Raw genomic sequence first — 24,223 nt, forward strand, 5'->3', positions numbered from 1 at the left:
ATTGGGGATCCCTGGGTGGCTCAGTGGTTTAGCGCTGCCTTCAGCCCAGGGTGTGATTCTGGAGACCCGGGATCGAGTCCCATGTCAGGCTCCCTGCATGGAGCCTGCTTCTCCCTCTGCCTGTGTCTCTGCCTCTCACTCTCTCTGTGTCTCTCATGAATAAATAAATAAAATCTTTTTTAAAAAAAGGATTTATTTATTCTAGAGAGAGTGTGCATGCAAGCAAGCAAGGGGAAGAACAGAAGGGAAGCCAGAGGGAGAGGGAGAGAGAATCTGAAGCAGACTCCATACTCAGCATGGAGTCCGACACGGGGCTCAGTCTCACGACCATGAGATCATGACCAAGAGTCAGACGCTTAACTGACTGAGCCACTGAGGTGCCCCTAGAACATTTTTATCACCCAAAAGGAAACCCTGTACCCCGTTGGCTGTCACTCCCCATCCCCCCACCTGCCTTCCCTCTTACTGCACCTTCCCTGCCCATCACCAGCCAGCCAACCTGGCCTCCTTGCTCTCTGCCTCTGCCTGGAATGTTCTTTCTTCAGCTCTGCACATGGCTGCCAGCTCTTTTTCATTCCTCGTTCTCTGCCCAGATACTACCTCTTCCAGGAGATCTTTCCAGATACCTAAAGTATCCCTCCCCCTGCCCAGTTCTCTGTCATAGCACCCTGTTTATTCCCTTTGTGGTACCGTTGGAGATTTTGTTGTTGATTGTCTCACTCTCCTGACCAGAATGTGCAGGGACAGGGACCTCGCCCACTTTGTTTTCCATCAGCAGCCGCAGCGCATGACACAGGGCCAGGTGCCACATAGAAAGCGCTCATTTGGCACATACTCAATGAATAAATGATGACTCAGCTCACACCCAGGCCTCTCTGTAAGAATCCAGAATGGGGACAGGATTGCTGAGAAGCATGCCAGTTGGTTGGATGCCATCTAGAGCTCTCAGGGGAGGAGATGCTTCTCAGCTACCCCCTCCCACCCCCAGAATCCATGTCTTCTCTCGTCTATTTCTTCCCATATTCCTCTCCCTGCAGCTGGACCGACCCACCAAGCAGATGCGGGAGGCAGAGGAGAGGCTCAAGGCCATTCCCCAGTTTTGCTTCCCTGATGCCAAGGACTGGCTTCCTGTGTCAGAGTATAGCAGGTGAGGCCTGGCCTGGTCTGGCTGGAGGCAGGAAGAGGGCATAGCTCCTTTACTCTCACAGCGGGAGTAACTGCATGGGACATACCCCAGTCTCTGCCTCTGCTTTTACAGCAGCCTAGCCCTTCACCTCCTCCCTGGGAGGGATTCCCTCTCCTCGGGTGCTGTTTCCTGGGTCCTCTGATCCTTCTCTGATGCCAGACCCCTCCCCGTTCCAGTGAGACTTTCTCTTTCATGCTGACTGGGGAAGACGGCAGCAGACGCTTTGGCTACTGCAGGCGCTTACTGGTGAGTAGGGCCATTCAGTCTTTGGGGGGCTGGGCTGCAGAGCGTGTGAGTGTGTGTATATGTGGGCGCACCTGCACTTTAACTCTAGCTTGTATGAGATTCTACATTCTGCTTCCTTGTATGCTCTTTGAGGCCACCCTGACACATACACACGCACACATGCACACACACACACACACACACACACACAGTTAAGGCACTCCTGGGATGGCAGGACTTAGAGTGACCCCTCTGATTAGGCCCCAGGTTCTAAGATAATCTGCAATAAGAGGTGAGAGTGGATCATCTTCTGCTGGGCTGTCATATGTGTTTAACTTTCCTACACGTTTTCATCTCATTTGTTTCTCTCGGACTTCCGGGCTCTGGTTGCTGATGCTGGATTGCAGGATCATATCACCCCAGCAGTACGTGTGTGCATCAGACAGGGGTAGAGGCCAGCCTTCCTCATGCCCTAGCCAGCTATGTAAAGGGGCATCCTGTCTGTGGTCTGCTAGTGTTGGAGGCTGAGGAGGGGCTGAGCAGTACCTTTTATGGGATTCTGGAAGACAGGCCTTGAACAGAGGGGAGTGGGAGGGTTTTGAAAATCTAAGCCGTGTTATATAGAGAGGAGCCCTTCCTCATCTCCCTTTCCACTAGTCCTAGGCAATAGATTGAGGTAAGGTAAAGAGAGAGTCCTATTGCACTCTCCCCTGGAGTTCACTTGGGATGTTGTTGGTTTGGGGTGTGAGCAGTGTTTCAGGGCTCCCATGCCTTAGTGGGACAAGGACTCACTAGATGCCAGTCTAGGGACAGATGAAGCAGATCCTTGCTAGGCAAGGGTCATAGCAGGGATCCCAAATGAAGGATTCTGGGCCACTCACTCATTCATTCATTCATTCATTCATTCATTCTGAAACCCATACCATACTCCTATTGAGGGTCAGGCAACATGTTAAAGGCACTTAAAGAGGAGTTAGACATGAATCCAATCCAATCCTCAAGGAATTTTCGATAGTCTAGTAGAGGAGGTTGGACTTTGGATGTAGAAGGGAAGGCAAAGGGAATAAACTATTATTTAGGACCTATTATGTTCCAGGCTGGCTGCTTTTAAGTATGTCATCTTCTTTAATCCTTGTAATGGTTTATGGAGTATTACTATGTCTGTTCTATAGAGTAAGAAACTAAGACTTGGATCACACAGCCAGTGAGAGACAGAGCCAGGATTGACTCTTAAGTTCTTTAACACCAAGTCTCATGGTCTTGGATCACCCCAAAGAGTAGTCTGGGGAGGAGGAATATTTGGATATTGAATGCCCAGGGAGTAGGGCCAAGGGAACATGGAGCAGGACGGACGCCCGGTGGAGAGCCAGGCAGAGGCCAGCAGCCCCCTGGTTTACCTGGGCCCAGAGAGGAGCATTCTGAAGGCTGGCGTTGCAGGAACAGTGATGGAACAGAGCCGCTCCTTTGCAGCGGGCCTGCTGCCCCCAGGGAAGAGCATGTTTGTCCTGGCGTGCTCGGAGAGGGCCTGGGCTGGGCCCCTGCCAAGGGGGCTGGCACTAGCTCGGCATTCCTGCAGATTGGACACAATGATTCTAACCCAAATCCCACATACTTGATTTAATCACTTGGGGCTTTAGGGGAGGCGGGGGAGAGGGAAAGAGAGAGGAGTGAGTTTCAGGCCTAATATGGACAAAACAGCCTTCTCTTTAGATCTGTGACGTGTGGCCAGCAGGTTTGGAAACTGAAATAGACCCATCTGCATTTGCTTAGCAGCCTGCATGAGGGGCCAGCACCTGCTGCTCTGCTCCCTCCCTATTCGGCCTTGCCAGGCATTCAGGCATCGGAGCCAGAGGCAGCCACAGGGCCCTGCCAGCCCCTGGCTGGAGAAGTAGACTCCTGTGGACTCACCCCAACCCGCATTTGGGGGCTCCAGGCCTGGGGAGCTCTCAGTGCACATCTCCTCCAGCCACTCACCTTTTCAATGCCCCTTCTCCTCTGTTCTGCGCTCCTAGCAAACCTCTGGTCTGTGTCTTTGCCTCCTTTTATCTTCTGTCCTGTTGGCAGGCAACAGACTCTACCTGTAAGACAGCACATCAGAGTCCAAAACAGAGTCCTGGCTCCACGACTTTTAGATGCATGCCCTTGGGCAATGTCTTAATATTTTTGTGACTCAGTTTACTCACCTGTAAAATGCAGATGATAGTGTCTGTGCCTATCTCAGGCCGTTTGCAAAGTACCAAGCCCAGGACTCAGATATGATAAATATTCAATAAATAGTAGTTTGCTGTCCCTCTCTGTGTTCATTCTATCTTACTAGAATGGGGTGGATCGAGGAAGGAAGGCAAGGGGAACCTAGAATGGGAATGTTTTATAGAATGTCCCCTGTGAGGGACAGACTCCATGGCTTGCTCCAAGGAATGTGCACAAGGCCCTCTTGTTACTATTGCATCCCCTGGATTCCCAGCTTTAGCCATGTAAATCCATAAATCACCCCATAGCTTCTGCCTCTTTTGCCAGCCTCTGTCAGCATCCTCCTGGGAGGAGCTTGGCAGGAGCCTGGCACCTCGGGTGGGAAGACCCAGCAGAGGCTGACACCTGCCCCTGAAGAGTATCAGCCTTTCCTCTGGGGGGCCTGGTTGAGTTGCGATGTAGAAGGGGCTTGGAGTTGTCCACTAGATCAGTCCTTAGTTCTCAGTTCCCAAGGAAGAGGAGCCAGATGTGGTAATCATGCATTCTCTGTATCTGTCTATTTCTCCTCCGCCTCGTCCCGACCCAGCCAAGTGGGAAAGGGCCTCGGTTGCCAGAGGTATACTGTGTCATCAGCCGCCTTGGCTGCTTCGGCTTGTTTTCCAAGGTAAGAGGGCTCTGGCTTACTTCCCTCCCCTTTTTCCCAGCTGACAGCTCCCTTAGGATTATCTGTAGCCTGCTTAGATGAGAAAACCACCTGTGCGCACAAACGAGCAAGCGGGTGCGAGAGAGAGAATGCAAGAGCAAGTACAGGGAGCTCTTGGACTCCTTCCTATTCCCAAGCCTGGCTCCCCATCTGGCCAGCTGGCAACTCCCCAACTCCTGCACCAGCATGGTCTGCCAATGTCTACTCTGGGCCATGGGCAGAGCCAGAGTCCTTGGGGACAGAGACACCAGACCCCCTTGGAGAAGCCAAGTGCCCAGGGACCCAGCTCGCAACTGGTGTTTCCTTTGCCCAGCTCCTGGGTGTGAGGCAAGGATGAGTTAGAGAGCAGAGCAGTCATCGAGTGCCAAGGGAAGCAGGCAGGGTAGAATGTAAGGCTGCTGGTGGGACAGTCCTCCTGTACCCCTTGACCCTTGTTGGTCAGAGGCCAGGCCACCCTCTTCTTTGCCCAGGAGGGTAGGGAAGGGCAGTGCCCTGACACCCTTCCTCTTTGGGCTGCTGGTGGTGGGCACAGGTCCTAGATGAGGTGGAGCGCCGGCGTGGGATCTCTGCTGCCTTGGTCTATCCCTTCATGAGAAGTCTAATGGAATCGCCCTTCCCTGCCCCCGGGAAAACCATCAAAGTGAAGACCTTTCTTCCAGGTGCTGGCAATGAGGTAGGGATTTCTGCTGCCTCTTCCCTCAGACTATGGATGGGGATTGGAGGAATGCCTGCCTCGCCAAGGCTGCAGCCCCTGGGAGGGGCAGAGCACGGCCCCTTCCTCGCTCACCATGTGTGTGTAGCTAATCAGTAGGGACTGGAAAAGTGAATGATAGAACTGTAATGGGGGCCCAACTCCCTGCAGCTCCTAGGGGGCCTTCCCTGACCCGCTTGGACTTAGCTGCTTTCCACCTGCCCTCCTTCATTCATTCATCGGGTATTTCCCAACAGTACTCAGTCAGTCAGGGATGGCACCAGACCCCGGAGCAGGCATGAAGTTGCAGTGGGCCACAGCTGTTTTGTGGAGTTCACGATCTAGTGGGAGCAACCAATATTAAATACATACGTCTGCTTCTAAGTTGATAATTCCTAAATGTTTCAAGTGCCAGGTACAGGCACAGGAATGAGAACATGAGACAGGGGATCTGCTTTAGGTTTGGGCCCCAGGAAAGTCTCCTCTGAGGAAGTGACTAGGGTTGAGTAGAGTCAGCTCAATGAAGAGGGGAGAGATACTGAAAGAGGAGGGTTTAGATGGGAGACCATTATTCCAGGTAGATAGAGAACATGGCATAGTGACAAGCAGCTGAAGAAAGGTGACGATGGTTGAAAGGGGAGTGAAGCATGGTAGACAGCAAGGGCCACATCACGGTATGCCTGCTAGGCCAAGGTAAGGATTGTGGAGTTTATCTAAAGCAGGGTTAGAAGATGGGAGATGTAGTTTTAAAAGCTCACTCGGGGATCCCTGGGTGGCGCAGTGGTTTGGCGCCTGCCTTTGGCCCAGGGCGTGATCCTGGAGTCTTGGGATCGAATCCCACATCGGGCTCCCGGTGCATGGAGCCTGCCTCTCCCTCCACCTGTGTCTCTGCCTCTCTCTCTCTGTGACTATCATAAATAAATAAAAATTAAAAAAAAAAAAAAAAAAAGAAAGCTCACTCGGACTGCTGTGGTGAAAACAGGGAGACTGGCTAGGCTGTCCTGCAGTAGTAGTATAGGCAGGAGATGGTAGTAGCTTGGATTAAGGTGTGCTGGGAAAGGTGAGGAGAAGTAGGTGGATTTGAGATGTAGTTTATTTATTTGTTTTATTTTTTTAAATCTTTTTTTTTAAGATTTTAATTATTTATTCATGAGAGACACACACACACACAGAGAGAGAGGGGTAAAGACACAGGCGGATGGAGAAGCAGGCTCCATGCAGGAAGCCTGATGTGGGACTCGATCCTGGGACTCCAGGATCATTCCCTGGGCTGAAGGCAGGCGCTAAACTGCTGAGCCACCCAGGAGTCCCAGAGATGTAGTTTATTTTATTTTATTTTATTTTATTTTTTTAAAGATTTTATTTATTTATTCATAGAGACAGAGAGAGAGGCAGAGACACAGGCATCATACAGAGAGCCCGACGTGGGACTCGATCCAGGGTCCCCAGGATCACGCCCTGGGCTGCAGGCGGTGCTAAACCTCTGTGCCACTGGGGCTGCCCCAGAGATGTAGTTTAGATGATCAGAAGCACTTTGTGTTGAGTGGAAATATGGAATGTTAGGGAGATTTTAGGACTAGCTCCTAGCTTTCTGGCTTGAGCAATAAGATAGCTGCTGGAGTGCTGCCTGTAGAGGGAGCAGGCTCTGAGGAGGAGGCGGGGGAGGCAGATTTTGTATGTGTTATGTTTAAGATACCTGTGTGGCACTCAGGAGAAGACATGTAGTAGCAAAAGTGTAGCTGGGGAAGAGAAGAGAGCCTGGACCCAGTCCTCCTTGGACCTGGGGAACTCCAACATTGGAGGATCTTGCAGAAGAGGAGTAGCAACGCTCAGGAGTGAGAAGACAGAGGAATAGTAGGCTGTGGCTTGGAAGGCAAGGAAGGGGGCATTTTAAGAAGGAAGGGGTGATCAGGTGAGGTCAGAGTGAGAAACGGTAAGATGCCTTGGCAAGAGCGGATCTCAGTGGAGCGGGGCCCAAGGGGCCCAGATACCTGAGTGGAGTGAGTTGAGAAGTGAATAGGGGTGAGAAAGTAGAAACAGCCTGTATGGACTTCTCTTCCAGAGCCTTGGTTGTGAAGAGAGCTAGGGAAAGGGGCAGTGGTTGAGAGCGGGGAGTTTGCTGAAGGTTATTGTCTGAAGGCTGGTGGGAGTGGCCTAGCCGAGGGTGAAAGAAGCAGGAGAGGGAGCGGAGAGTCAGACGGTGGTCCAGCAGGCAGCAGGGTGTGGGATCCAGGGAGGGACTGGTTTCTGTTGGGAGAGACGGGCAGTTCCTTGTGTGATGGCAAGGAAGGGCCAGGGCTTCTCATCTGATGGCTTTGGCTTTCTCAAAATGGAAAAGAAGGTCATCCTCTGAGAGTGGGAGGTTGGTGCTGGGTTTTAGGAGAGGGAAGAAAGGACTTGATTGTGGCTGAGAGAGGGAGAGGGTCTGACTAAGGGGGCACTGCGGGTGCTGACATTGGCATGGTTGCCATTTCTGGGCTTTCTCTTGGTCTCTCGTCTCCCACCCTCCTTTGGAGGGACTTTAGTCTGCTTGAGAGGCCTGGTGCACGAGGGCTGGCCCTGCCTGAAAGCCCAGCAGCAACCTGGGGGCTCTTCGGGATGGCCCCACCCTCACCAGCCTCACTTCTCCTCACTCTGACTTGAATTGCTTGCTCTCCTGAAACCCTGCTTCCTTTTGCCCCGAAGACTTTCCCCTTCTCTCCTCGGACAGCCCAAATGAAGCATCTTGTGCTCCGAGCCTCTGCCCCAGCCCCTCCCTGCCTCAGCTGGGGTTGCTGTCCTTCCTCTATGTGCTCGTGGCCCCCTGTGCAGATGTGAATCGTGGCTTCCCTGCCTGACATCAGTCTCACAGCTGTGGTTGCTTAGACTCAGGCAGCCCCACTGGACTGCGATCCTTGAGGGCCTGGATGAATGCAAAGAGGCCCAAGTCCCACAGGCTGCTTCTGTGAATTCTCATACCTAAAGGGAGCCTGGACCCCAAGGGTAATAGGCATGTGGTGCTGTGCTGCAGAGCAGAGCCTGGTGGACTGCGGGCAGCCTGTTGGGGGTGGCGGGGTGTGAGGGAACATCACTGTGACTTCTGGGGGCAAGGATGGGAGGGGAGACAGAGGCCTTTGGTGTCATTGTGGTATGGTTTTCCTTCAGGCCACATTCACTGTGTGTTTTGTGTGCACAGAGTATTGTGCTCATCACTGGGCCTTCTAGGAGTTTCCCACCAATGGCTGGGAAAGATAGTGTACACTGACTGTTAGGGCAACTTGTACCCATTTTGCCGCTTCTCTGGGAGCCAGAGGGATGAGTATTGAGCTAGGAGTTTGAACTTCTCTTACTTAAACTCTGAGGAATAAGTGAGATGATGTGGAGTAAAAGCTCTCAGAAAAGAACTCTAGGCAGGTCCCCATGACACCTGCTTCAGGATGGCCTGAGCATCAGCAGTACCCCCTGCTCTCACTGCTACGGTCAGTTGCTACCCTTCACCCTCAGGACTGCCCCGGGGAAGTGGCTTTTGTGCCATAGCGCTGACCTTGGGAGTGGCCTTGCCACCCCTTTGGAGGGAGCACGGCTAGATCTGGCCCTGATAAAGTCCTGCGTCCTGGCACGGCTGTGGACTAGCCACCCCTTTCCTTGTGTTTTCCTTGTCCCTGGCACAGAGATTAGATAGGCTGACAGAGATAGAGGCCAGAATGGTAGGACAAACACAACCTCTGGAAGGAAGCTCGAGCAGGAAAGGGAGAGGACACGGCAACAAGGGCACTGGCGTTGCCTCTCGAGAGATGGCAGTCAAGGGATATGGAGATGCTGCTCTTCCTATGGCCTGGGGAGCAGCAGTTATTTGTGGGGTCTGGTCAGTATGGGTGCCAAGACCTTTGCCCCGGGGAGATGGGCCAGGGGGCGGGGAGTACCCCATAGGCAAGCTGTGTGGTCTCCTCACCCTCGTGATGCAGATGGCTTCATCGACTACTTCCTTCTAGAGCCTCCCCCACATTCTGGTTACTCCTCTCGCTCATAGCCTAGGGGTCTGAGTGCTGTGGGCACAGGGCTATGGTCTGAGGGGAGAGGGAGCCTGGGTCTCACAGCTGTGTAGGGTAGATTAGAAACCTGGGAAAGAGAGGGTGGGGAGAGAAGCCTATGGCCCGTCCGTCACCGTGTGTGGGACCCAGCAGTGATACCCATTTCATCTGTCTTGACCCACTTCCCCCCTCGCTCTCCTGCAGGTGTTAGAGCTGCGGCGGCCTATGGATTCCCGACTGGAGCATGTGGACTTCGAGTGCCTTTTTACCTGCCTCAGTGTGCGCCAGCTCATCCGAATCTTTGCCTCGCTGCTGCTGGAGCGCCGGGTCATTTTTGTGGCAGATAAGCTCAGGTAAGGCCCAGCGGGGCAAGGTGAGGAGGGGGGAAGGCACGTCCACTAATTAGTCTGACATGTATTTATGAGCCCTGGTATGTGCCAGCTACTGTGGTATTGGTGTGACAGGACTGAGAACCCAAGGGAGGACTTGGCCTGAAGGAAGACATGGGACATTTCTTCTTTCACTCCAACCGAGAGTGTGCAGATGCAAATATGTTGATGTGGAGAAAGGTGGAGTAAGATTTCTGGCTGATGGCTGCACTTCCTCTGGAGGGGGAGGCAAGGCCATCTGTGGGATGTTGAGTTCGAGGAGAGTGATGAACTCTAGGCAGAGCCATGTAAGGAAGGGGCAAGAGCACTGACTAGGGGTCAGAAGAGCACTGAGCCCCCAGGGAGGAGCCAGTCTGGGTATCACCTGGAGAAGGCACTGGGAGACTTGTGGAGAAGGACAAGGTGAGGCATTGAGGGTGCCGGGAGGAGACTGGTTGCGGGAACCTTGGCCAATCAAACTAGGAGAGGGAAAAGATGTCCGGGGACAGGAGGTACCCATGAGGTACGGGAGCTGGTGTAAGAGGAATGAGAAAAGAGCTGGCTGGATCACAGGTCTTGGTCCAAAACGTTGGCATTTATGACTTTAGAGGAGTCCCAGATGCCAAGATCTGGTTGTGGCTGTGAGAAGGGGGTAGAAGGGTTACAGAGCATGAGGTGTTGTGGGAGGTGTCGAGCTCTACTAGGCAGTCAAGATTTAAAAGAAAGTGTCTCAGTCTCTTCAGGAAAATACCAGACTGGGTGGCTCGTAAGCAATAGAAATGTATTTCTCACAGTTCCAAAGGCTGGACATCCAAGATCAGGGTGCCAGCATGGATACATTCTGGTGAGGGCCCACTTCCTGGTTCATAGCCAGAGCCTTCTCGCTGTGGTGGAAGGGGTGAGCAGGTCAGAGGATCTGTTTCTTTTCTTTTCTTTTTTTTTTTTTTTAAGATTTTATTTATTTATTCATGAGAGACACACAAAGAGAGGCAGAGACATAGGCAGAGGGAGAAGCAGGCTCCCTCCTGGGAGCCCGACGTGGAACTCGATCCCAGACCCTGGGATCACACCCTGAGCCAAAGGCAGACAGAAACCCTCAACCACTGAGCCACCCAGGTGTCCCTTGGAGGATCTGTTTCATAAGAGCATGAATCCCATTTATAAGGGCCCCACCTTCATGACCTAAGCATCTCCCAAAGGCCACACCTCCTACTTGGGGTTTAGGATTTCAACATAGGAATTTTGGAGGGCACGAGTATTTAAACTGTAGCATGGAGTATGTGTGGGGTGGATAGGCAGGTAGAGGATGAGCTCTTGGCAACATGTATATTTTTTTGGTCAAAGACTCCATCACAGGAAGAAGTGGTTTCTTTCAAGTGGTAGAATTAATTCAGTCATGTGGACGTTCATTAGCCTGGCTGCTGTGTGCCAGGTGCTGATAGGAGGGGCAGAAAAGGAAAATCCTCTTTCGGGTTGGTCCTCAAAAGGCCCAGGCTCCCTGGAGTCTTTCCTTCTGTGTGAGGGGCTACTGAGAGGAGCAGAAGGTGACTCCTGAATGCTCTCACAGGGCACTGGGGTGGAATACCAGGCCCATCCTTGGCCAAGGAGAAGGAAGAGGAAGAAATGCCAGGGCTGCTTTTTCCAGAGAAGGCCAGCTTTAGAAATGAAAAGGGCCCCTTACTTTCCACCCCAGCCTCAATGTTTCTGTATCCCACAGTTCTGTGTATCTTGTGCTTCCTCAGGAAGGGGCCAAGCCTGACAGCTGGAACCTGCCAGGTACAGCAGCTTCATGAGGCCCCTGTCTGCTGCCTCTCCTCCACCCGTGTTCACCATCCATCAGCAAGTGTGGCTCTGGTCTGACCAGACCATGGTGTCCCTACCAAAGCCTAGACCCTGAGGTTCCTTTTCTGGAAGGTTCCATTCCCTCACTCCTCTTTGCTACCCCCACCCATAAGCCAGCTCCAGTAGGTCCCTTGATACAGCTGAGCACACTCTTGCACCACTCTGGAAAAAAAGTACCCCAGGGCTCTGTTCTTTGCTGGGCTTAGCATTCAAGTTCTGCCTCTTGTGGATCTTAGAAAAGAGATCCACCCTGCTCAGGATCTACCTGTGACTGGAGAGGGGCAGGGTGGGCACTTCAGTGATGGCACACAGGCCTGGACTGGGTCAGGGCTCTGCGAGTCTGGCCAGCTCATGTTCTGTTGCTCACGTTAGGTTGTCCACAAATCCCTTTGTCTCTCTAGGTCTAGCTTTGATGCCTGTGGGGGAGTGCACCGTATATGTGTACAGGCTCTGCATTGACAGCCCTAGGGGTTATACAAAACTTCCTGTCTCCAAAGAGCCAGGCCCATTGGAGGGGAAGGTGGAGATCAATGTGTCCCTCAACTCTGAGACCGCCCTTTTCCAGATATTTTCCAGATGGCTGTCCTCTCAGTGTGGGGAGCTGCTGTTCCAGGGGAAGGGCTGTCAGAGCCAGGACATCTGTGTCTTTGTCTTAAGGCCCAGAACTATCTTAGGTGTCCATAGGGTGGCAGGACAGAAAGGGGGTTTGCTTCTGTCATGGATTAAAACCATGTTCTCTGGCTGGTGGGGCATTAGTCAGGAAAGGGGGAGAATCCCTGCTGGAGCCGATCTAATAAAGTCTCTTATGGCTAATAGATGGGACCAATAGAGGCAGAGGCTCAGAGTGGGAAAGTTGAGCTTAAAACTAAACTTGACTGTGGGCCCTGCTCCTCATCTGTAATATGGCCCCTAGGAGAGGGCCTTTGATTCTCCTCCCAACAGATGGGTTGTCCAAGCCGGGTGTGCCACCTGTTTGCCAGTGCCTCACACTGCCCTCAACACACGTGGGGAGTCTACATTCACTTCTGCACCTTCTAACCAGCACCCTAGAGGTCCTCCTCCCCTCTTGCACCGGTCATTCTGCCCAGATAGCCGGCACTGTAGTGCTGCTGGGTCTAGAGGCCTGGAGCCTCCTCTAGGCTGAGACACGGATGACCCCACTGAGACCTGAGGCTGTTTTTTGGAGCCTGAGAATAAATATGGGAGTGGGCACTTTTTTCAGCTTGATAGGAATGGTGCCAGGCTCCTCACCTTGGTCAGTGGTCCTTAGTCAGACCACTTTTGGGGAAATTACAGAGAGGAAAGGTTGGATAGAGGCTCAGAGTAATCAAGTCACACTGGGCTGGGAGACAGGACAACTGGTTGTGTCCCAGGTCAGCCATTTATGAAACTGACCCTTCATATCTGTGGCCCCAGCTATAAGATGTAGAATCGACAAGACGACCTCTGAGGGCCTTTCAGCTCTTACACACTACAAATTTGTGATCAGCTCTTGCTCACCTTACCTTCATATTCCCTGGCTTGAGCTGATGCTTCCCCACTAGGTTAGGCCTGTCTGTGCATGAGGGTGGCCCTTGGGGGTATATATGTGAGTTGTTTGTGAGTTAAAGTGTTGCTGTGTACCTTCATGTCTGTTCCTAGGTCGAGTCCCAAAGAAGGTTGGTACTAATGTCCTTGAGGCCCTGAGCAGTGGGAATGTGGGGGCTTCACCAGTCTGCAGGGTCAGATCCAGACCTGAACTCCAATAGCATTTTTGTTGTACTGGGAGGTGTAACCTATAAAAGGATGTTCTGAGGCCTCAGCGCTCTTACGCCCCTTCCCCAGAGGTGCTGGGCCTGGGCTCAGGTGCTTTGTCTCTATCTATCTACCAGTACCCTTTCCAGCTGCTCCCATGCTGTGGTGGCCTTGCTCTACCCCTTCTCCTGGCAGCACACATTCATTCCTGTCCTTCCGGCCTCCATGATTGACATCGTCTGCTGTCCCACACCCTTCCTGGTTGGCCTGCTCTCCAGCTCCCTCCCCAAACTGAAGGAGCTGCCTGTGGAGGAGGTAAGCCATTATCTGGGGAAACCAGGGGGGGGTGAGGGGTAGAAGAAGGAAGGAGGAATAGATACTCCGGGGAGGCAGGGCCAGAGGGGGAAAGGAATGAACAAAGACCACTGGGATCTTCTCACTTGTGGCCTCTGGGCCTCTCTACCCAGCTCTTACCTTTTTCCCTGGGGGCTCTATGCCTGGGTAAGATTATTCCTGTTGTCTGACTCTGGGAATCAAGGAAGTGTGGAGGCCTAGGGAGGGCATTGTAAGGGCTCACCTCCTGCACCACTGCCACTAATGACTCTTTCTTGCAGGCACTGATGGTGAATCTAGGATCTGACCGATTCATCCGACAGGTAAGAGCAGGGCAGGACATCACAGAATATGGCCTGCCCTAGAGTAGGTACTTGTTCGATGCAGGCTCTGGAGCGCCCGACACTATTATACACATTGCTCAACCTTCATAGTCGGTTTGTTGAGTTCTCTGGTTTCCATATTCACAAATAGACAAAGTTGGGGAGAAACTGATTTAAGAAGCCTGGACCCCAGCATGATCTGCCTTTCTGTTTGGGATCATCTGGTGTGACGACAGTGTTGGGAATGTGAAGAACACAGCCTGGAAGTCTGAACACTTGAGGTCTGGCTCTGCCACCTTTGAGCCACATGATGTCAGACAGGCCTCCAAACTTCTTTGAGCCAGAGTTCTCATCTCTAAAGCAGGCATGGTGACAACACCAGCCTTGAAATATTGCTGGGGGGGCAGAATGTGATGGAGTGTCAAGTTTTGCAGTTATCATTGTCAACTGCAGGAAGCCTCTGTTAGTTATGGAAATCCTGCTGGGTCTCCACTAAGGAGCACAACCCACTGGTACCCTCTGGGAGTGTACATCATTGACAGGTGCCTTCCTAGGTACAAGGCATCAAGGTACAGACTTAGAACCAGAACACAGAGACAGGAATGATAGCCCAGCCTCATCCCTGAGACACAGGCTGGGCCAGTTTCCCTACCCTGAGGCAGCTCTGCTTTCCACCTTGGAGCTGGAGATGGAGGAGCTGGGGAGACTTCATCAGGGTGCTGGTCCTGGGCAGTCAATGCCATGGCCTCCACCGCTTATTATCTGTGTGACCTTGGACAAGTTTCTTAACCTCTCTCTGTGTTCAGCTTCTCATTGTAAAGTGAGGTTGATAATAGTATCAGGATTTTGGGGAGGAATGAATAGGATTATATACTGAAGGCCTTCAAACAGGGCCTGGTACACAGTAAGTGCTCAGTCAGTGTCAGCTGTGATTATGATGACCGTGTGTTTGCCTGTAGATGGATGACGAGGACACGCTGTTACCGAGGAAGTTACAGGCAGCTCTGGAGCAGGCTCTAGAGAGGAAGAATGAACTGATCTCCCAGGACTCTGACAGTGACTCCGATGATGGTGAGTGAGGCTTGCTCCTGCCACAAATAGGTCTGGCCCTGACTCCCTCTACTCTGGGTCTGGGCCTCATGGTACCAGGACCCTGTTTCTACACACCAGACCCTTCTGGTTGACAAGGCTCCAGGTTAGAACTTTGGTCTCGGTCTAGCCTAGAATTCTCTTACCTCACTACTAGTGGGCTCAGGGAGTAATGGGTCTGAGGTATTGTGGTATTTTGTCAGTTCAGAAAGATAAACAACATTGGGGGTACTTCTTTGGTGGCCCAGGCTATAAAGCTGCCTTCTTCCCTCTAATTCTTCTCTACTTCAGGAGGTTTGGGAAGGAAAACCCAAAGACATTTGACAACCATCAGACTCTTCCTGCTGATAGGAAACTAGTTATTCCTCCCTCAGGGGCCTTGCCATGAGCCCCTGCAGGAGATGGAGGAAACTTCCTCTTCTTGTGAAGCCAAGAAAACCACCAAGGGTGAAGGGTGTGGAGAAAGTGATCCTCTGGTCTTTGATTTCCACTCTCATTCACCCAGTGAATATTTGCCAGCTTCCATGTGCAGAGCACAGTTTCTGACCTTCCAGCTCGGAGGCTAGTTACCATGCCAGGAACACAAGAGAAAAAGTTTCGGTGTGGTTCTGCTAGAAGTTCTTGGGGGAGAGGGAGACTATACCAGCTAGAGGTTGGGGTTAGACATCGAAGATGACAGGTTCTTGACCTGAACCTCAAAGATTTGTCTTTTCTCTTCCAGAATGTAATACCCTCAATGGGCTGGTGTCGGAGGTGTTTATCCGATTCTTTGTGGAGACTGTTGGGCACTACTCCCTCTTCCTGACTCAGAGTGAGAAAGGAGAGAGGGCCTTTCAGCGAGAGGCCTTCCGCAAGTCTGTGGCCTCCAAGAGCATCCGCCGTTTTCTTGAGGTTTTTATGGAGTCTCAGATGTTTGCTGGCTTCATTCAAGACAGGGAGCTAAGAAAGTGTCGGGCAAAGGGTAAGGCCAGAAGAGCTTGGGTCTGGGAGCTCTGGGCCCTCTTCTATAAGTTGTCTGCTACTCGCAAGGCTGAATAACTAGGCACCATGTAGAAACTCATAGGTATTGGCTAGGGCCAAGGCCTCCTAATATCCCTTTCTTCTGATAGAAACTGCTGAGGAGCTTTCTTCTCCTCTTGGCCCAATAACTGCCTTCACGAGGCTGTGCACAGGCTGGAGCCATGTGGCTGGTAGGGCTCGTCTCTACCCAAGAGCAGCATGCAATCCCCTCCTCAGATGCCTTCTTATTCAGAGAAAAAGAGCAGACTTGAGAAACTTAGGGGGTTCTGAGAACCACAGGTTGGAGAAGCCCTTGAGAAGACTGAGCCAGCTCTCTGAGGTTGGTGGAAGCCTCCATACAGAATAGAAGCTCACTTTGTCTCTAGTTATATCATCAGCTCAGCTCACTCTAGGACTGTTTTTAAAAAATCATATCAAGATCTTTTTGTCTAACCCAGGGTTATTATGTCTTCTGTCCACTAATACAGTCCATTTAGTCTAACAAACCTTTTGGAACAACATGATAGAGTGATCTCGGAGGAACTAGAGAAGGTGCCCAGCTCTGAAACAAGGAGTAGCATCTTTGCCTCAGTGAATGCAGCTCAGGGCCACACAGGGAGGCAAGGTGCTGAGGGCCTCTTGCTTTAGCAGTGAGCACGGTGAGATGTCTGATGAGACCATGAATTCTAATACGATGCTCCCATAAATTGTAACAACAGATCTTTGATTTCTCTGAGCCCATGGTCCCCTCCAATAGGCCTCCCCTTCCCTTCATGTGATAACTATTCTCTTCCCCCTTCCTCCTCTTCCCCAGGCCTCTTTGAGCAGCGAGTGGAACAGTATTTAGAGGAACTCCCAGACACTGAGCAGAGTGGGATGAATAAGTTTCTCCGAGGTTTGGGTAAGTCACATGGTCACTGATGAACTAGATGTAGAAGAACAAGAAGCTGTAGCTGAGGTATCTGTACCAAGACTACTCTAAACCAGTGCCACTGGGTATTTATATTGGGGCTGTAGACAGAACTGTAAGACATCCCCTGGTGAAGAGGTTCCCAGCTTAGTGCTCCAAGAGCATTTAGCACAGTATTTACCAAATTCCAGAACTATGAGAAACCACAGATCCTTACATAAATCAGATCTTTTTCTGTGTGCTCCTTCCTGAGTGAAGATGAGGATGCTAGGGGCAAGTGAGCTTTTCTCTAGGCATAAAGGGGTCTACAGAAATTGCGGTGCCAGAGTGCCCTTTTCTGAAAACCTCTACTCCCTTCAAAAAGCTCAGCCAGCTAAATCATGGAATCCTAGAATATCTCAGTTTAAAGGAAAATTGAGGCCAAAGAAGTTAAATAGCTTGCCCATAGCCCCAAAACGATTGATACCAGTCTCCTAATTAGAGCTCTAGCATAGTTCACTGCCTCAGATCAGATCTGTCACAGCTGAAATCCAGTCTTTCTAACCCTGTCTCTCGCTGAGAGTAAGGTTAGGGCTGTTACAAGAGTTGATACTGAAACCTTCTCACTCTTGCCCTCTCTGACCCACAGGCAACAAAATGAAGTTCCTCCACAAGAAGAATTAAGCCCCTTTCCCAGTAATGGAGTACAGTGCCTTGCAGAGCCTGGAGCCTGGGGAGGGGCCAGCTTGGAACCCTCTGGGCTGCTGTGGCTGCTCTGCCCCCACAGACCCCACCCTCCAAGCCAGCCCACCTCTGCCTTCACGATATCCCAGGATACTGTTTGTAAATAATCTGCTGTAAGCTTTCTTATCTCTTTTTGTAACAAGCAAAGAGAATCTGGTAAATATTTGTATATTCCCAAGGGGCTGGGTGCTGGCGACTGGCCAATTATGTGCAGCTGACTGTCTCAGCCGAACCACTGATCTTCCCCTGGAGGCTCCTGGCCTGCCTGCCTGAGGCCCCTGCTGCCAGTCTTGGGCCCTGGAGAGCAGATGCTGTCTTGTTATGTACAGGAGGACTATTTTTTTTTAAATCTTAGAGTTTCTATTTTTTTCTAGTAGTCCCCATCCCCTATCCCTCTGTTTTTGAAAGGCAAAGGCCAATCAATCCCCATGTGCAGCATGGTACCAGGCTTTCGGGCCTGGCCTCTTGTTCTTCCCACCTTTGTGATGATGGTCAGTGAGTCATGGGAAGCCCACTCCCCACCCCCAGCTGTGCCAGTGCTCTCCGGGCCCAGCTCCCAGTCAGTGGTGGCCACGATGCGGTACAGGGCATCCCTCCTTCCCACCATCTACGGGTGTTCTCAATAAACAGTGTACAGTTGTTTGGGGCCAGAGCCCTGTGTGTTCCTTGGCTTCATTTTCTACAGTTCTCTCATCTGGGGGATGGGCTGAGATAGGCCAATCAGGAATGAAACATCATCATGCAGGGAATTGAGTACTTCATTAAGAGTTTAGCTTCAGTGTGAGCCACTTATCTCTCCTGAAATCAAGTTCTCCGCCTTGAACCGTATGACTGGTCTTAGAAGATACCTTGTCATTGTTCTTGTTCAGCTTGCCTCTTGTTCAGACTCTATGCAAGTGGTCCCAGCGATGGCAAGAATGCTCAGTGCTTTCCACTCCACCATTAGGTGAACTTAACATTTGCCTGTTTAGTATGAAGCCCTTAAGATATCATTGGGTATCCTGACATTGGTGAGGTGAAACTCAGCAAAAGCCAACCCAGGCTTGCTCATACCCTGGCCCATTGCCAATAGCTCTTCTCTCATTCTGTGGATAGTTTTCTCCTGTTGGAACCCCAGGTTTGCATGCAGGAAGGTCTGCTATATACCCTGGAAAAGCAAGAAGAGAAGCAGGGCAGGGAATATGGATAGTTTAGGTTTCTCACCTACCCAAGGCCTTCACAGAACAGAGACCTTGAATATTTCCAAGATGAGAGATGAAGAAATATGCTAGAACTCTCTTCATTGGAATTCAGTTTGGGGCTGGCAGGATTTGAACCTCTTCAAGGAGTAAAGCTTTCCTATCCTTCCACCCTGGCCTACTTAAACAGTAGGATAAGAGTCTTATCCTGAGTTTCCTTCCCTCCTCCCCTCTTCCTGTTGAAGCCCATATAGGTCTCAGCCTGTCTGTGGTTTGGGATTGCTATCTGCCTCCTAAAGCAAAGTAGAGGGCTTGTGTTCTGGGAAGACAAAGTCGTCTTCTCTTCTGAAAAAAGCCTGTTACATAGTTGGCTTTGGCATCTTCCAGGAATAGGGAGGTGGAGATTGAGGCCTCAGGAGTCTGAGTTTTCAGCTGAGGTAGAGAGAGAAGACAGTGCTTATCACCAGGAAGTCCAGAGTTGTGTGTAGTTACCTCCAGGACTTATCACTGTTAACCCAGCCTGGGCTTCATGATAGTCATAGAAGTGGATTCCTTAACAATAAAATAATATAGTTTCCAGAAGGTGATATTTCTTGCTCCTTTCCTTCTCCCACTCCCCCTCTCTTTTTAAACTTGACTTCAAAGAATCCTCACAGACATGTGATCAGATCACAAGAGAGATAGATATAAATTCTTTTTTAGTAAAATTTGAAAACTTTATGTATCTTTAAAATCTTAAGTTACCTAAGATTAACCCGAAGGACTCCTTCCTCCTATGGTGGCCACAGCTTTCATCCTAGTTCAGAAAATCCGTACTGGCACAAAATGGGTCTGGTTGGGCTGCAAGGGTCCATACAGTGAGTACTATGGGTAAGGCACAGAAATCTTGGGGGGAACGTAAGAGGAGGGTGTGTTCAGGGGGCCTGGTATGGGGTTGACAAAAAGCAGTCAATACTTCTTTCCAAGTTCCATTTTACATGATCTCTCAACCCCTAAACAGTTCTCAACCGTATCAGATCCAACACTCTCCTTTTCCCTAGCAAATACTCTCACTCCCCGCTTTACTATCCTGAAATGAAATTTGTAGATAACATAACCTACCTAAGCATGCCTTAACTTTAATATAAATGGGGAGAAATAAAAGGAAGTATTTTGTTATAACATGCATTTAAATATGTAAATGCTTGGATACAGCTATACTAGATGATATAATGAGGTCAGATGCCTACATTTGTACATAGAATTACTATGAATGCAGTAGCTACACATGCACAGATAAAAATATGTTGTATTAGCAACTCAGATTCTCCTGAGTAGGTGTTAACCATTGTTAAGAACGTTGAACAACTTTTTTGGGGGGTGGGGGCAGAGGGCAAGGGAGAGAAAATCTTAAGCAGACTCTACACCCAGCATGGAGCCTGATGAGGGGCTCAATCTCACATTCCTGAGATCATGGCCTGAGTTAAAATACGAGTCAGATGCTTAACGGGCTGAGCCACCCAGGTGACCCAGAGAACTGAACAACTGTCAATATTCTGAGCAAAACACAGTGAGCTTCCCCTGACTTAAACAGCATTTGGAATCCTGGAAAACTGAGAAGTATTTGAAAACTGGGCCGGGGGGTGGGGGGCGTTAATTATGTGTAAAATGGAGATAGATCTAGATTTTTTGTTGTTGTTGTTTAGAATCAACACATTGCAGGATGTCTAGCAACCTTGGTTGCTTCCCCTCCATGATAGTGACAAAAACTGCCCCATTCATTTCCAAACTACCCCCCCTAGAGGATGGTTTTGCAATCATTGAGAACAAGTGTCTAAAAACTGCCTTTGGACATCCCTTGGGCCTTTAGGGGGCAATAATGCTGTCTCCTCTACCAGAAGCCCCACTGTCTATTGAGTGTCAGGCCCTCTCTATTCTGGAGTTAAGGCCTTCGGTTTTCTCCTTAATCGGCCTTGTAACTTAGAGCAGGGCAGGCTGCCCCATTACATCTTCCTAAATGCTTTTTAAACTAAATAACCATGCTCTGTTAAACTGTCCAAATGAGGAGCCTGCTTCTTGAAGGCAGTATTTTGAAAGAATGTCCTTGGAAAGCCACATTATGGAAAGCCATATTATATTATCCGACTCCAGCTTATATTGGATGGTGTGTGGAATTAGGGATCCCCCAAATCATTCTATTTACAGCTCAGTTAAATTTTTTGCTAAAAATAATATCCTTTATTTTACATGGAGACTTGTAACTTGTACCCAAAATGACTTCTTTATAAAGATACATAAACGGAGTCTTAAGAAAAGACCAAAGTGGGGATAAAAGTAAAACAAAAAACGCGCTGTAAAATAGAGCCAAGGGTGAAACATAACACCTGAACTTACATTCTAAGGCTGATGCACAGCACGTTTCTAGAGCCTAAGTGGTCGTATGCATTCCAATACATCTTAATTCATTTGCCTATGGAAGTGAGGGCAGAGTCACGTAAAAGGTCATGAAAACTCTAGATCAAGAGAAAATATTACTTTTTCGGTACTGGCAAATTACTGGTAAATTTGGAATTATTTTGTCTTTATATTCCCTTTTAATATAAAGTAATATGCATTTGGTTAAGCAAGAAACTCAAACTACAAGAACAGACGTCTCCCTCACCTCCCACAGCTCGAGGAAATGCCTTGTGTTCCCTTCTTCCCGAACGTTTCCTTGTGTGTACGAGCAGGTGAACGCAGCTGGCGCTCATCTTCTTGACAAGGGAAGCTCATTCTGAGAAGTCTGGAAATTCCCCTTTTACGTGTGTACAGAGACCTCGTTTCCGTCAGCGCGGCCTAACAAGCACGACCCCGGGGCTGCAAGGTCGGCCCGGCCGCCAGTTCCGCAGCGGCCCACGCCCACGGCCGCCGGCCGAGTTGAACCTCCCGCCTCGCCAGGGAGTCTCTCCGCCTCCCGTCCGGCCCCGCCCCTTGCCGGAAATGGCTGAGCCCCGGGAGGGAGCCGGAGCCGAGCGTGCTTCCGGTCGCGGGAGTGGCAAGGTCAGCGTGACCCCGGAACCAGAACCTCACACCCTCCGGAAATGGCCCTCCGCGAGGACTGACCCGTGTGGCTATTGTGTGATGGCGTCCCGAGGTGGGGCCCGGATAGCGCCGCCGTCCTCGTGGTCTTCCTCTTCCTAGCGGAGGCCGACGCCGCGCGCCTTCCGCGGATGAGCCCTTTGGCTCGTCCAGGGCCGGACTGCGTTTGGTCTAGCCGTCAAGTAAGAATACGTGTATTTGAATTGAAACCCTAAGTTCGATTTAGCGGACTTTGATAATGGGGTCGGGTGCGATACCTCCAACTGCTGTTGCAGCTGCAGCTCCGAGGTTTGGATGAAAATTTAAAGCACATGTACATTAGGCCAGAAGTTCTATCCTTAGCATTTCAAGCTTATAGAAAATAAGCACGTCAGCCTGAGGTGTTCGGTGACATGATTTTTCAGTTTGAAGAGGCAGGTAGACAAATGGCTGAGGACCACGGAGTTACCGGGAATCTAACAAAAGCTCTGCTTCCCATACGTGGGAGGACTTGCATTAACCCGGGGCACGTATCACCCACTAAGAGATGATGCAGCACCGGCCTGTGCCTACAGGACAGACCACTCAAAGCTTGGCAGCTTCAACATTGGATTCCTAAGCGTGGACTCTGTCTCATCAGTGGCCCCTTTCACCCAAATATATTAAGTTAAAATGTAAGGTTTGTGTTTGGTCCCATCAGACAAGCTAAGTGGTCACGAAAGGTCTGTGCCCTTCATTTGCAGCATGGAAGTACGGCTTTTCATCAGTCACCTGACTTCCCTGGCAATATTAACATGTGCATCAACGTGTGGGTCATATGAGCTGTAGACCTGAGTGAGCAAACTGGAAAAGAGGCTGCTCAAGCTGTCCTTCCCAGGCCAGGTGGGATGGCATCATATCTGGATTATCTTCTGAAAGTAGCTATTAAGGGACTAGTTTTCACAAATGGTCCACTATACCCCACCTGTCCAGGCCTAACGATTTAGGCCTCAGCCACACCCCACTTCACCGAATTGCCAAGTCCTGTCTGTTGGATCTTCTGAATCCTTTTGCTTTCTCCTTCCCATTTTACTTCCCACTGTGGCCCAGACCCTAACTATATTCTCCAGAGGAAGTTTACCTCCCAAGTATGTAAGACTTCCCTTAACTCTTCCAAATTGGTTATTAGCGTGTTTGCTCTTCCCTCTGCTTAGATCATTTTTACCTTGAATCAGACCAACGGGATTAATTTTGTCTGCTCCCATATCACTCACAGTTAAGTCCAAAAGGTTTAGTAAATGCTTCCAGTTTGCTTAATCCATACAATCTTCAATTTTTTAAAGAGAAAACCAGACTAAGGTTAAGCCACACACAACTGCGAAGGTTTGGATCAAAAAGCTCAAACCCCATCTGAATCTTAAGATACTCTATTACCACTTATTCTCTCAATATCAACTATAACCCATTTCAGATCCAGGACCTCAGCTTCCATATTATGTCCTCCAAAGACAATAAGGACAACCCGTTTTATCTTTCTCTGTCAGGACCATTAACAGAGATGCAACTTCAAATGATCCAGTTGGGTATCCAACTGAGCAAAGCCTTCCTGGCACCTTGTTAACCCAATCAGCTAAGTTTGCTCTCCACTTTCCTTATACTTGATCTGCAAAATCCTCTAAAGGTTGTCACAAGAAATTTGTCCAATAGAAAGCTATGATGCCTAGCCCATGATCACCCCAGAGCACAAAAGAAGCACGCTGCCAAGCTAAACCTAGTCATATTTTTAGTGTCATCTTATTTCTTCGGCCAGGGTTCTAGACCGCAACTTTCATTTGGGGCCTAAAAAAAAAATTTCGTCATTTTTGGGAAGAACTAGAAAAACTAGTAAACTGTAATTTACCCGGAGATCTGAAGGTCTTATCTGACGCAAGCATTGATCATCATCAGTTTTGTAGGATAACAAACCCTAGAAAACCTGATTCCAGCCTTTTAGGTCTAAATTCTATGCGAGATACATTTCAGACTAAAATCTTTGGGCAGCCCAGGTGGCTCAGCGGTTTAGCGCCGCTTGCAGCCCAGGGTGTGATCCTGGAGACCTGGGATTGAGTCCCACGTCGGGCTCCTTGCATGGAGCCTGCTTCTCCCTCTGCCTGTGTTGTGTCTCTGCCTCTCTCTCTCTGTGTATCTCTAATGAATAAATAAATAAAATGTTTAAAAAAAAAATCTTTAGCATTTCATGATCTATTTCTTTGAACATTATGACTGCTATGCACAGGGATACATAAATTCTGACAAATGCCTTTTAGATTCCAAACCACTTTCACGTGTAAAAGCCCTGGTGTTTAACATTCAAACTGCTGGGCCCCATCTCAAATTTTTGGTTATGACTAGAATAGTATGGTAAAAAGATGGGAGTCAAGGAGGAAAAACTTTCAGTTCAGGAATTACATCTTTCACAATTGCTTCAATCCTTCTGTCCATCAGATCATAACCAAGTCTTCCATTTTGCGGCACCTGACTGGCTTAGTTGGTAGAGCTCTAACTTCATCTGGTTGAGTTCAAGCCCCATGTAAGGTACAGAGCTGTAGAGCCACACTTGCAGTTAAGGGTGTATTCTCCTACTCATTGTATAGTCCGAATTTACAATGCAAACAAGCCTTTCAACTCTAAGATACATCCATGTGCTATCACAGGTATCACATTC

The 24,223-nt window shown here is 49.9% G+C and overlaps 2 protein-coding genes across 10 annotated transcripts in view; one reads left to right on the forward strand and one right to left on the reverse strand.

The window, feature by feature from the left end:
- Nucleotides 1-17,978, forward strand: part of DENND2B (DENN domain containing 2B) — a 169,938-nt gene extending 151,960 nt beyond the window's left edge. For all 9 annotated transcript variants that reach the window (XM_077866553.1, XM_077866555.1, XM_077866560.1 and 6 more), the window contains 11 exons: nucleotides 1,038-1,147; nucleotides 1,363-1,432; nucleotides 4,188-4,265; nucleotides 4,837-4,977; nucleotides 9,210-9,358; nucleotides 13,087-13,264; nucleotides 13,564-13,605; nucleotides 14,565-14,676; nucleotides 15,416-15,655; nucleotides 16,508-16,594; nucleotides 17,232-17,978. In XM_077866553.1, coding sequence (XP_077722679.1) covers nucleotides 1,038-1,147; nucleotides 1,363-1,432; nucleotides 4,188-4,265; nucleotides 4,837-4,977; nucleotides 9,210-9,358; nucleotides 13,087-13,264; nucleotides 13,564-13,605; nucleotides 14,565-14,676; nucleotides 15,416-15,655; nucleotides 16,508-16,594; nucleotides 17,232-17,266 — 1,242 coding nt within the window. In that variant the 3' untranslated portion in view covers nucleotides 17,267-17,978. The remainder of the gene's footprint in view (nucleotides 1-1,037; nucleotides 1,148-1,362; nucleotides 1,433-4,187; nucleotides 4,266-4,836; nucleotides 4,978-9,209; nucleotides 9,359-13,086; nucleotides 13,265-13,563; nucleotides 13,606-14,564; nucleotides 14,677-15,415; nucleotides 15,656-16,507; nucleotides 16,595-17,231) is intronic.
- On the reverse strand, nucleotides 462-23,974 carry LOC144294716 (uncharacterized). Its single transcript, XM_077866575.1, has 3 exons — nucleotides 21,146-23,974; nucleotides 3,386-3,489; nucleotides 462-2,981 (listed from the first exon to the last, which is right to left on the reverse strand). The coding sequence occupies exons 1-3, from the start codon at nucleotides 21,231-21,233 to the stop codon at nucleotides 2,805-2,807; spliced, it is 369 nt and encodes a 122-aa protein (XP_077722701.1). The 5' UTR covers nucleotides 21,234-23,974; the 3' UTR covers nucleotides 462-2,804.
- Nucleotides 23,975-24,223: the final 249 nt, after the last annotated feature.

This window comes from Canis aureus, chromosome 23 (assembly GCF_053574225.1).
Source record: "Canis aureus isolate CA01 chromosome 23, VMU_Caureus_v.1.0, whole genome shotgun sequence".
Classification (NCBI taxonomy): Eukaryota; Metazoa; Chordata; class Mammalia; order Carnivora; family Canidae; genus Canis; species Canis aureus.

Bases quoted from the DNA above. Each gene is read 5' to 3' on its own strand.
- LOC144294716 (XM_077866575.1), bottom strand. From the start codon at position 21,233: ATGAGCGCCAGCTGCGTTCACCTGCTCGTACACACAAGGAAACGTTCG. The intron at 3,490-21,145 runs GTGAGGGAGACG...GCTGTCTTACAG, and splicing joins ATTTCCTCGAGCTGTGGGAG to GTAGAGTCTGTTGCCTGCCA. The intron at 2,982-3,385 runs GTGAGTGGCTGG...TCCAATCTGCAG, and splicing joins GGAGAAGGGGCATTGAAAAG to GAATGCCGAGCTAGTGCCAG.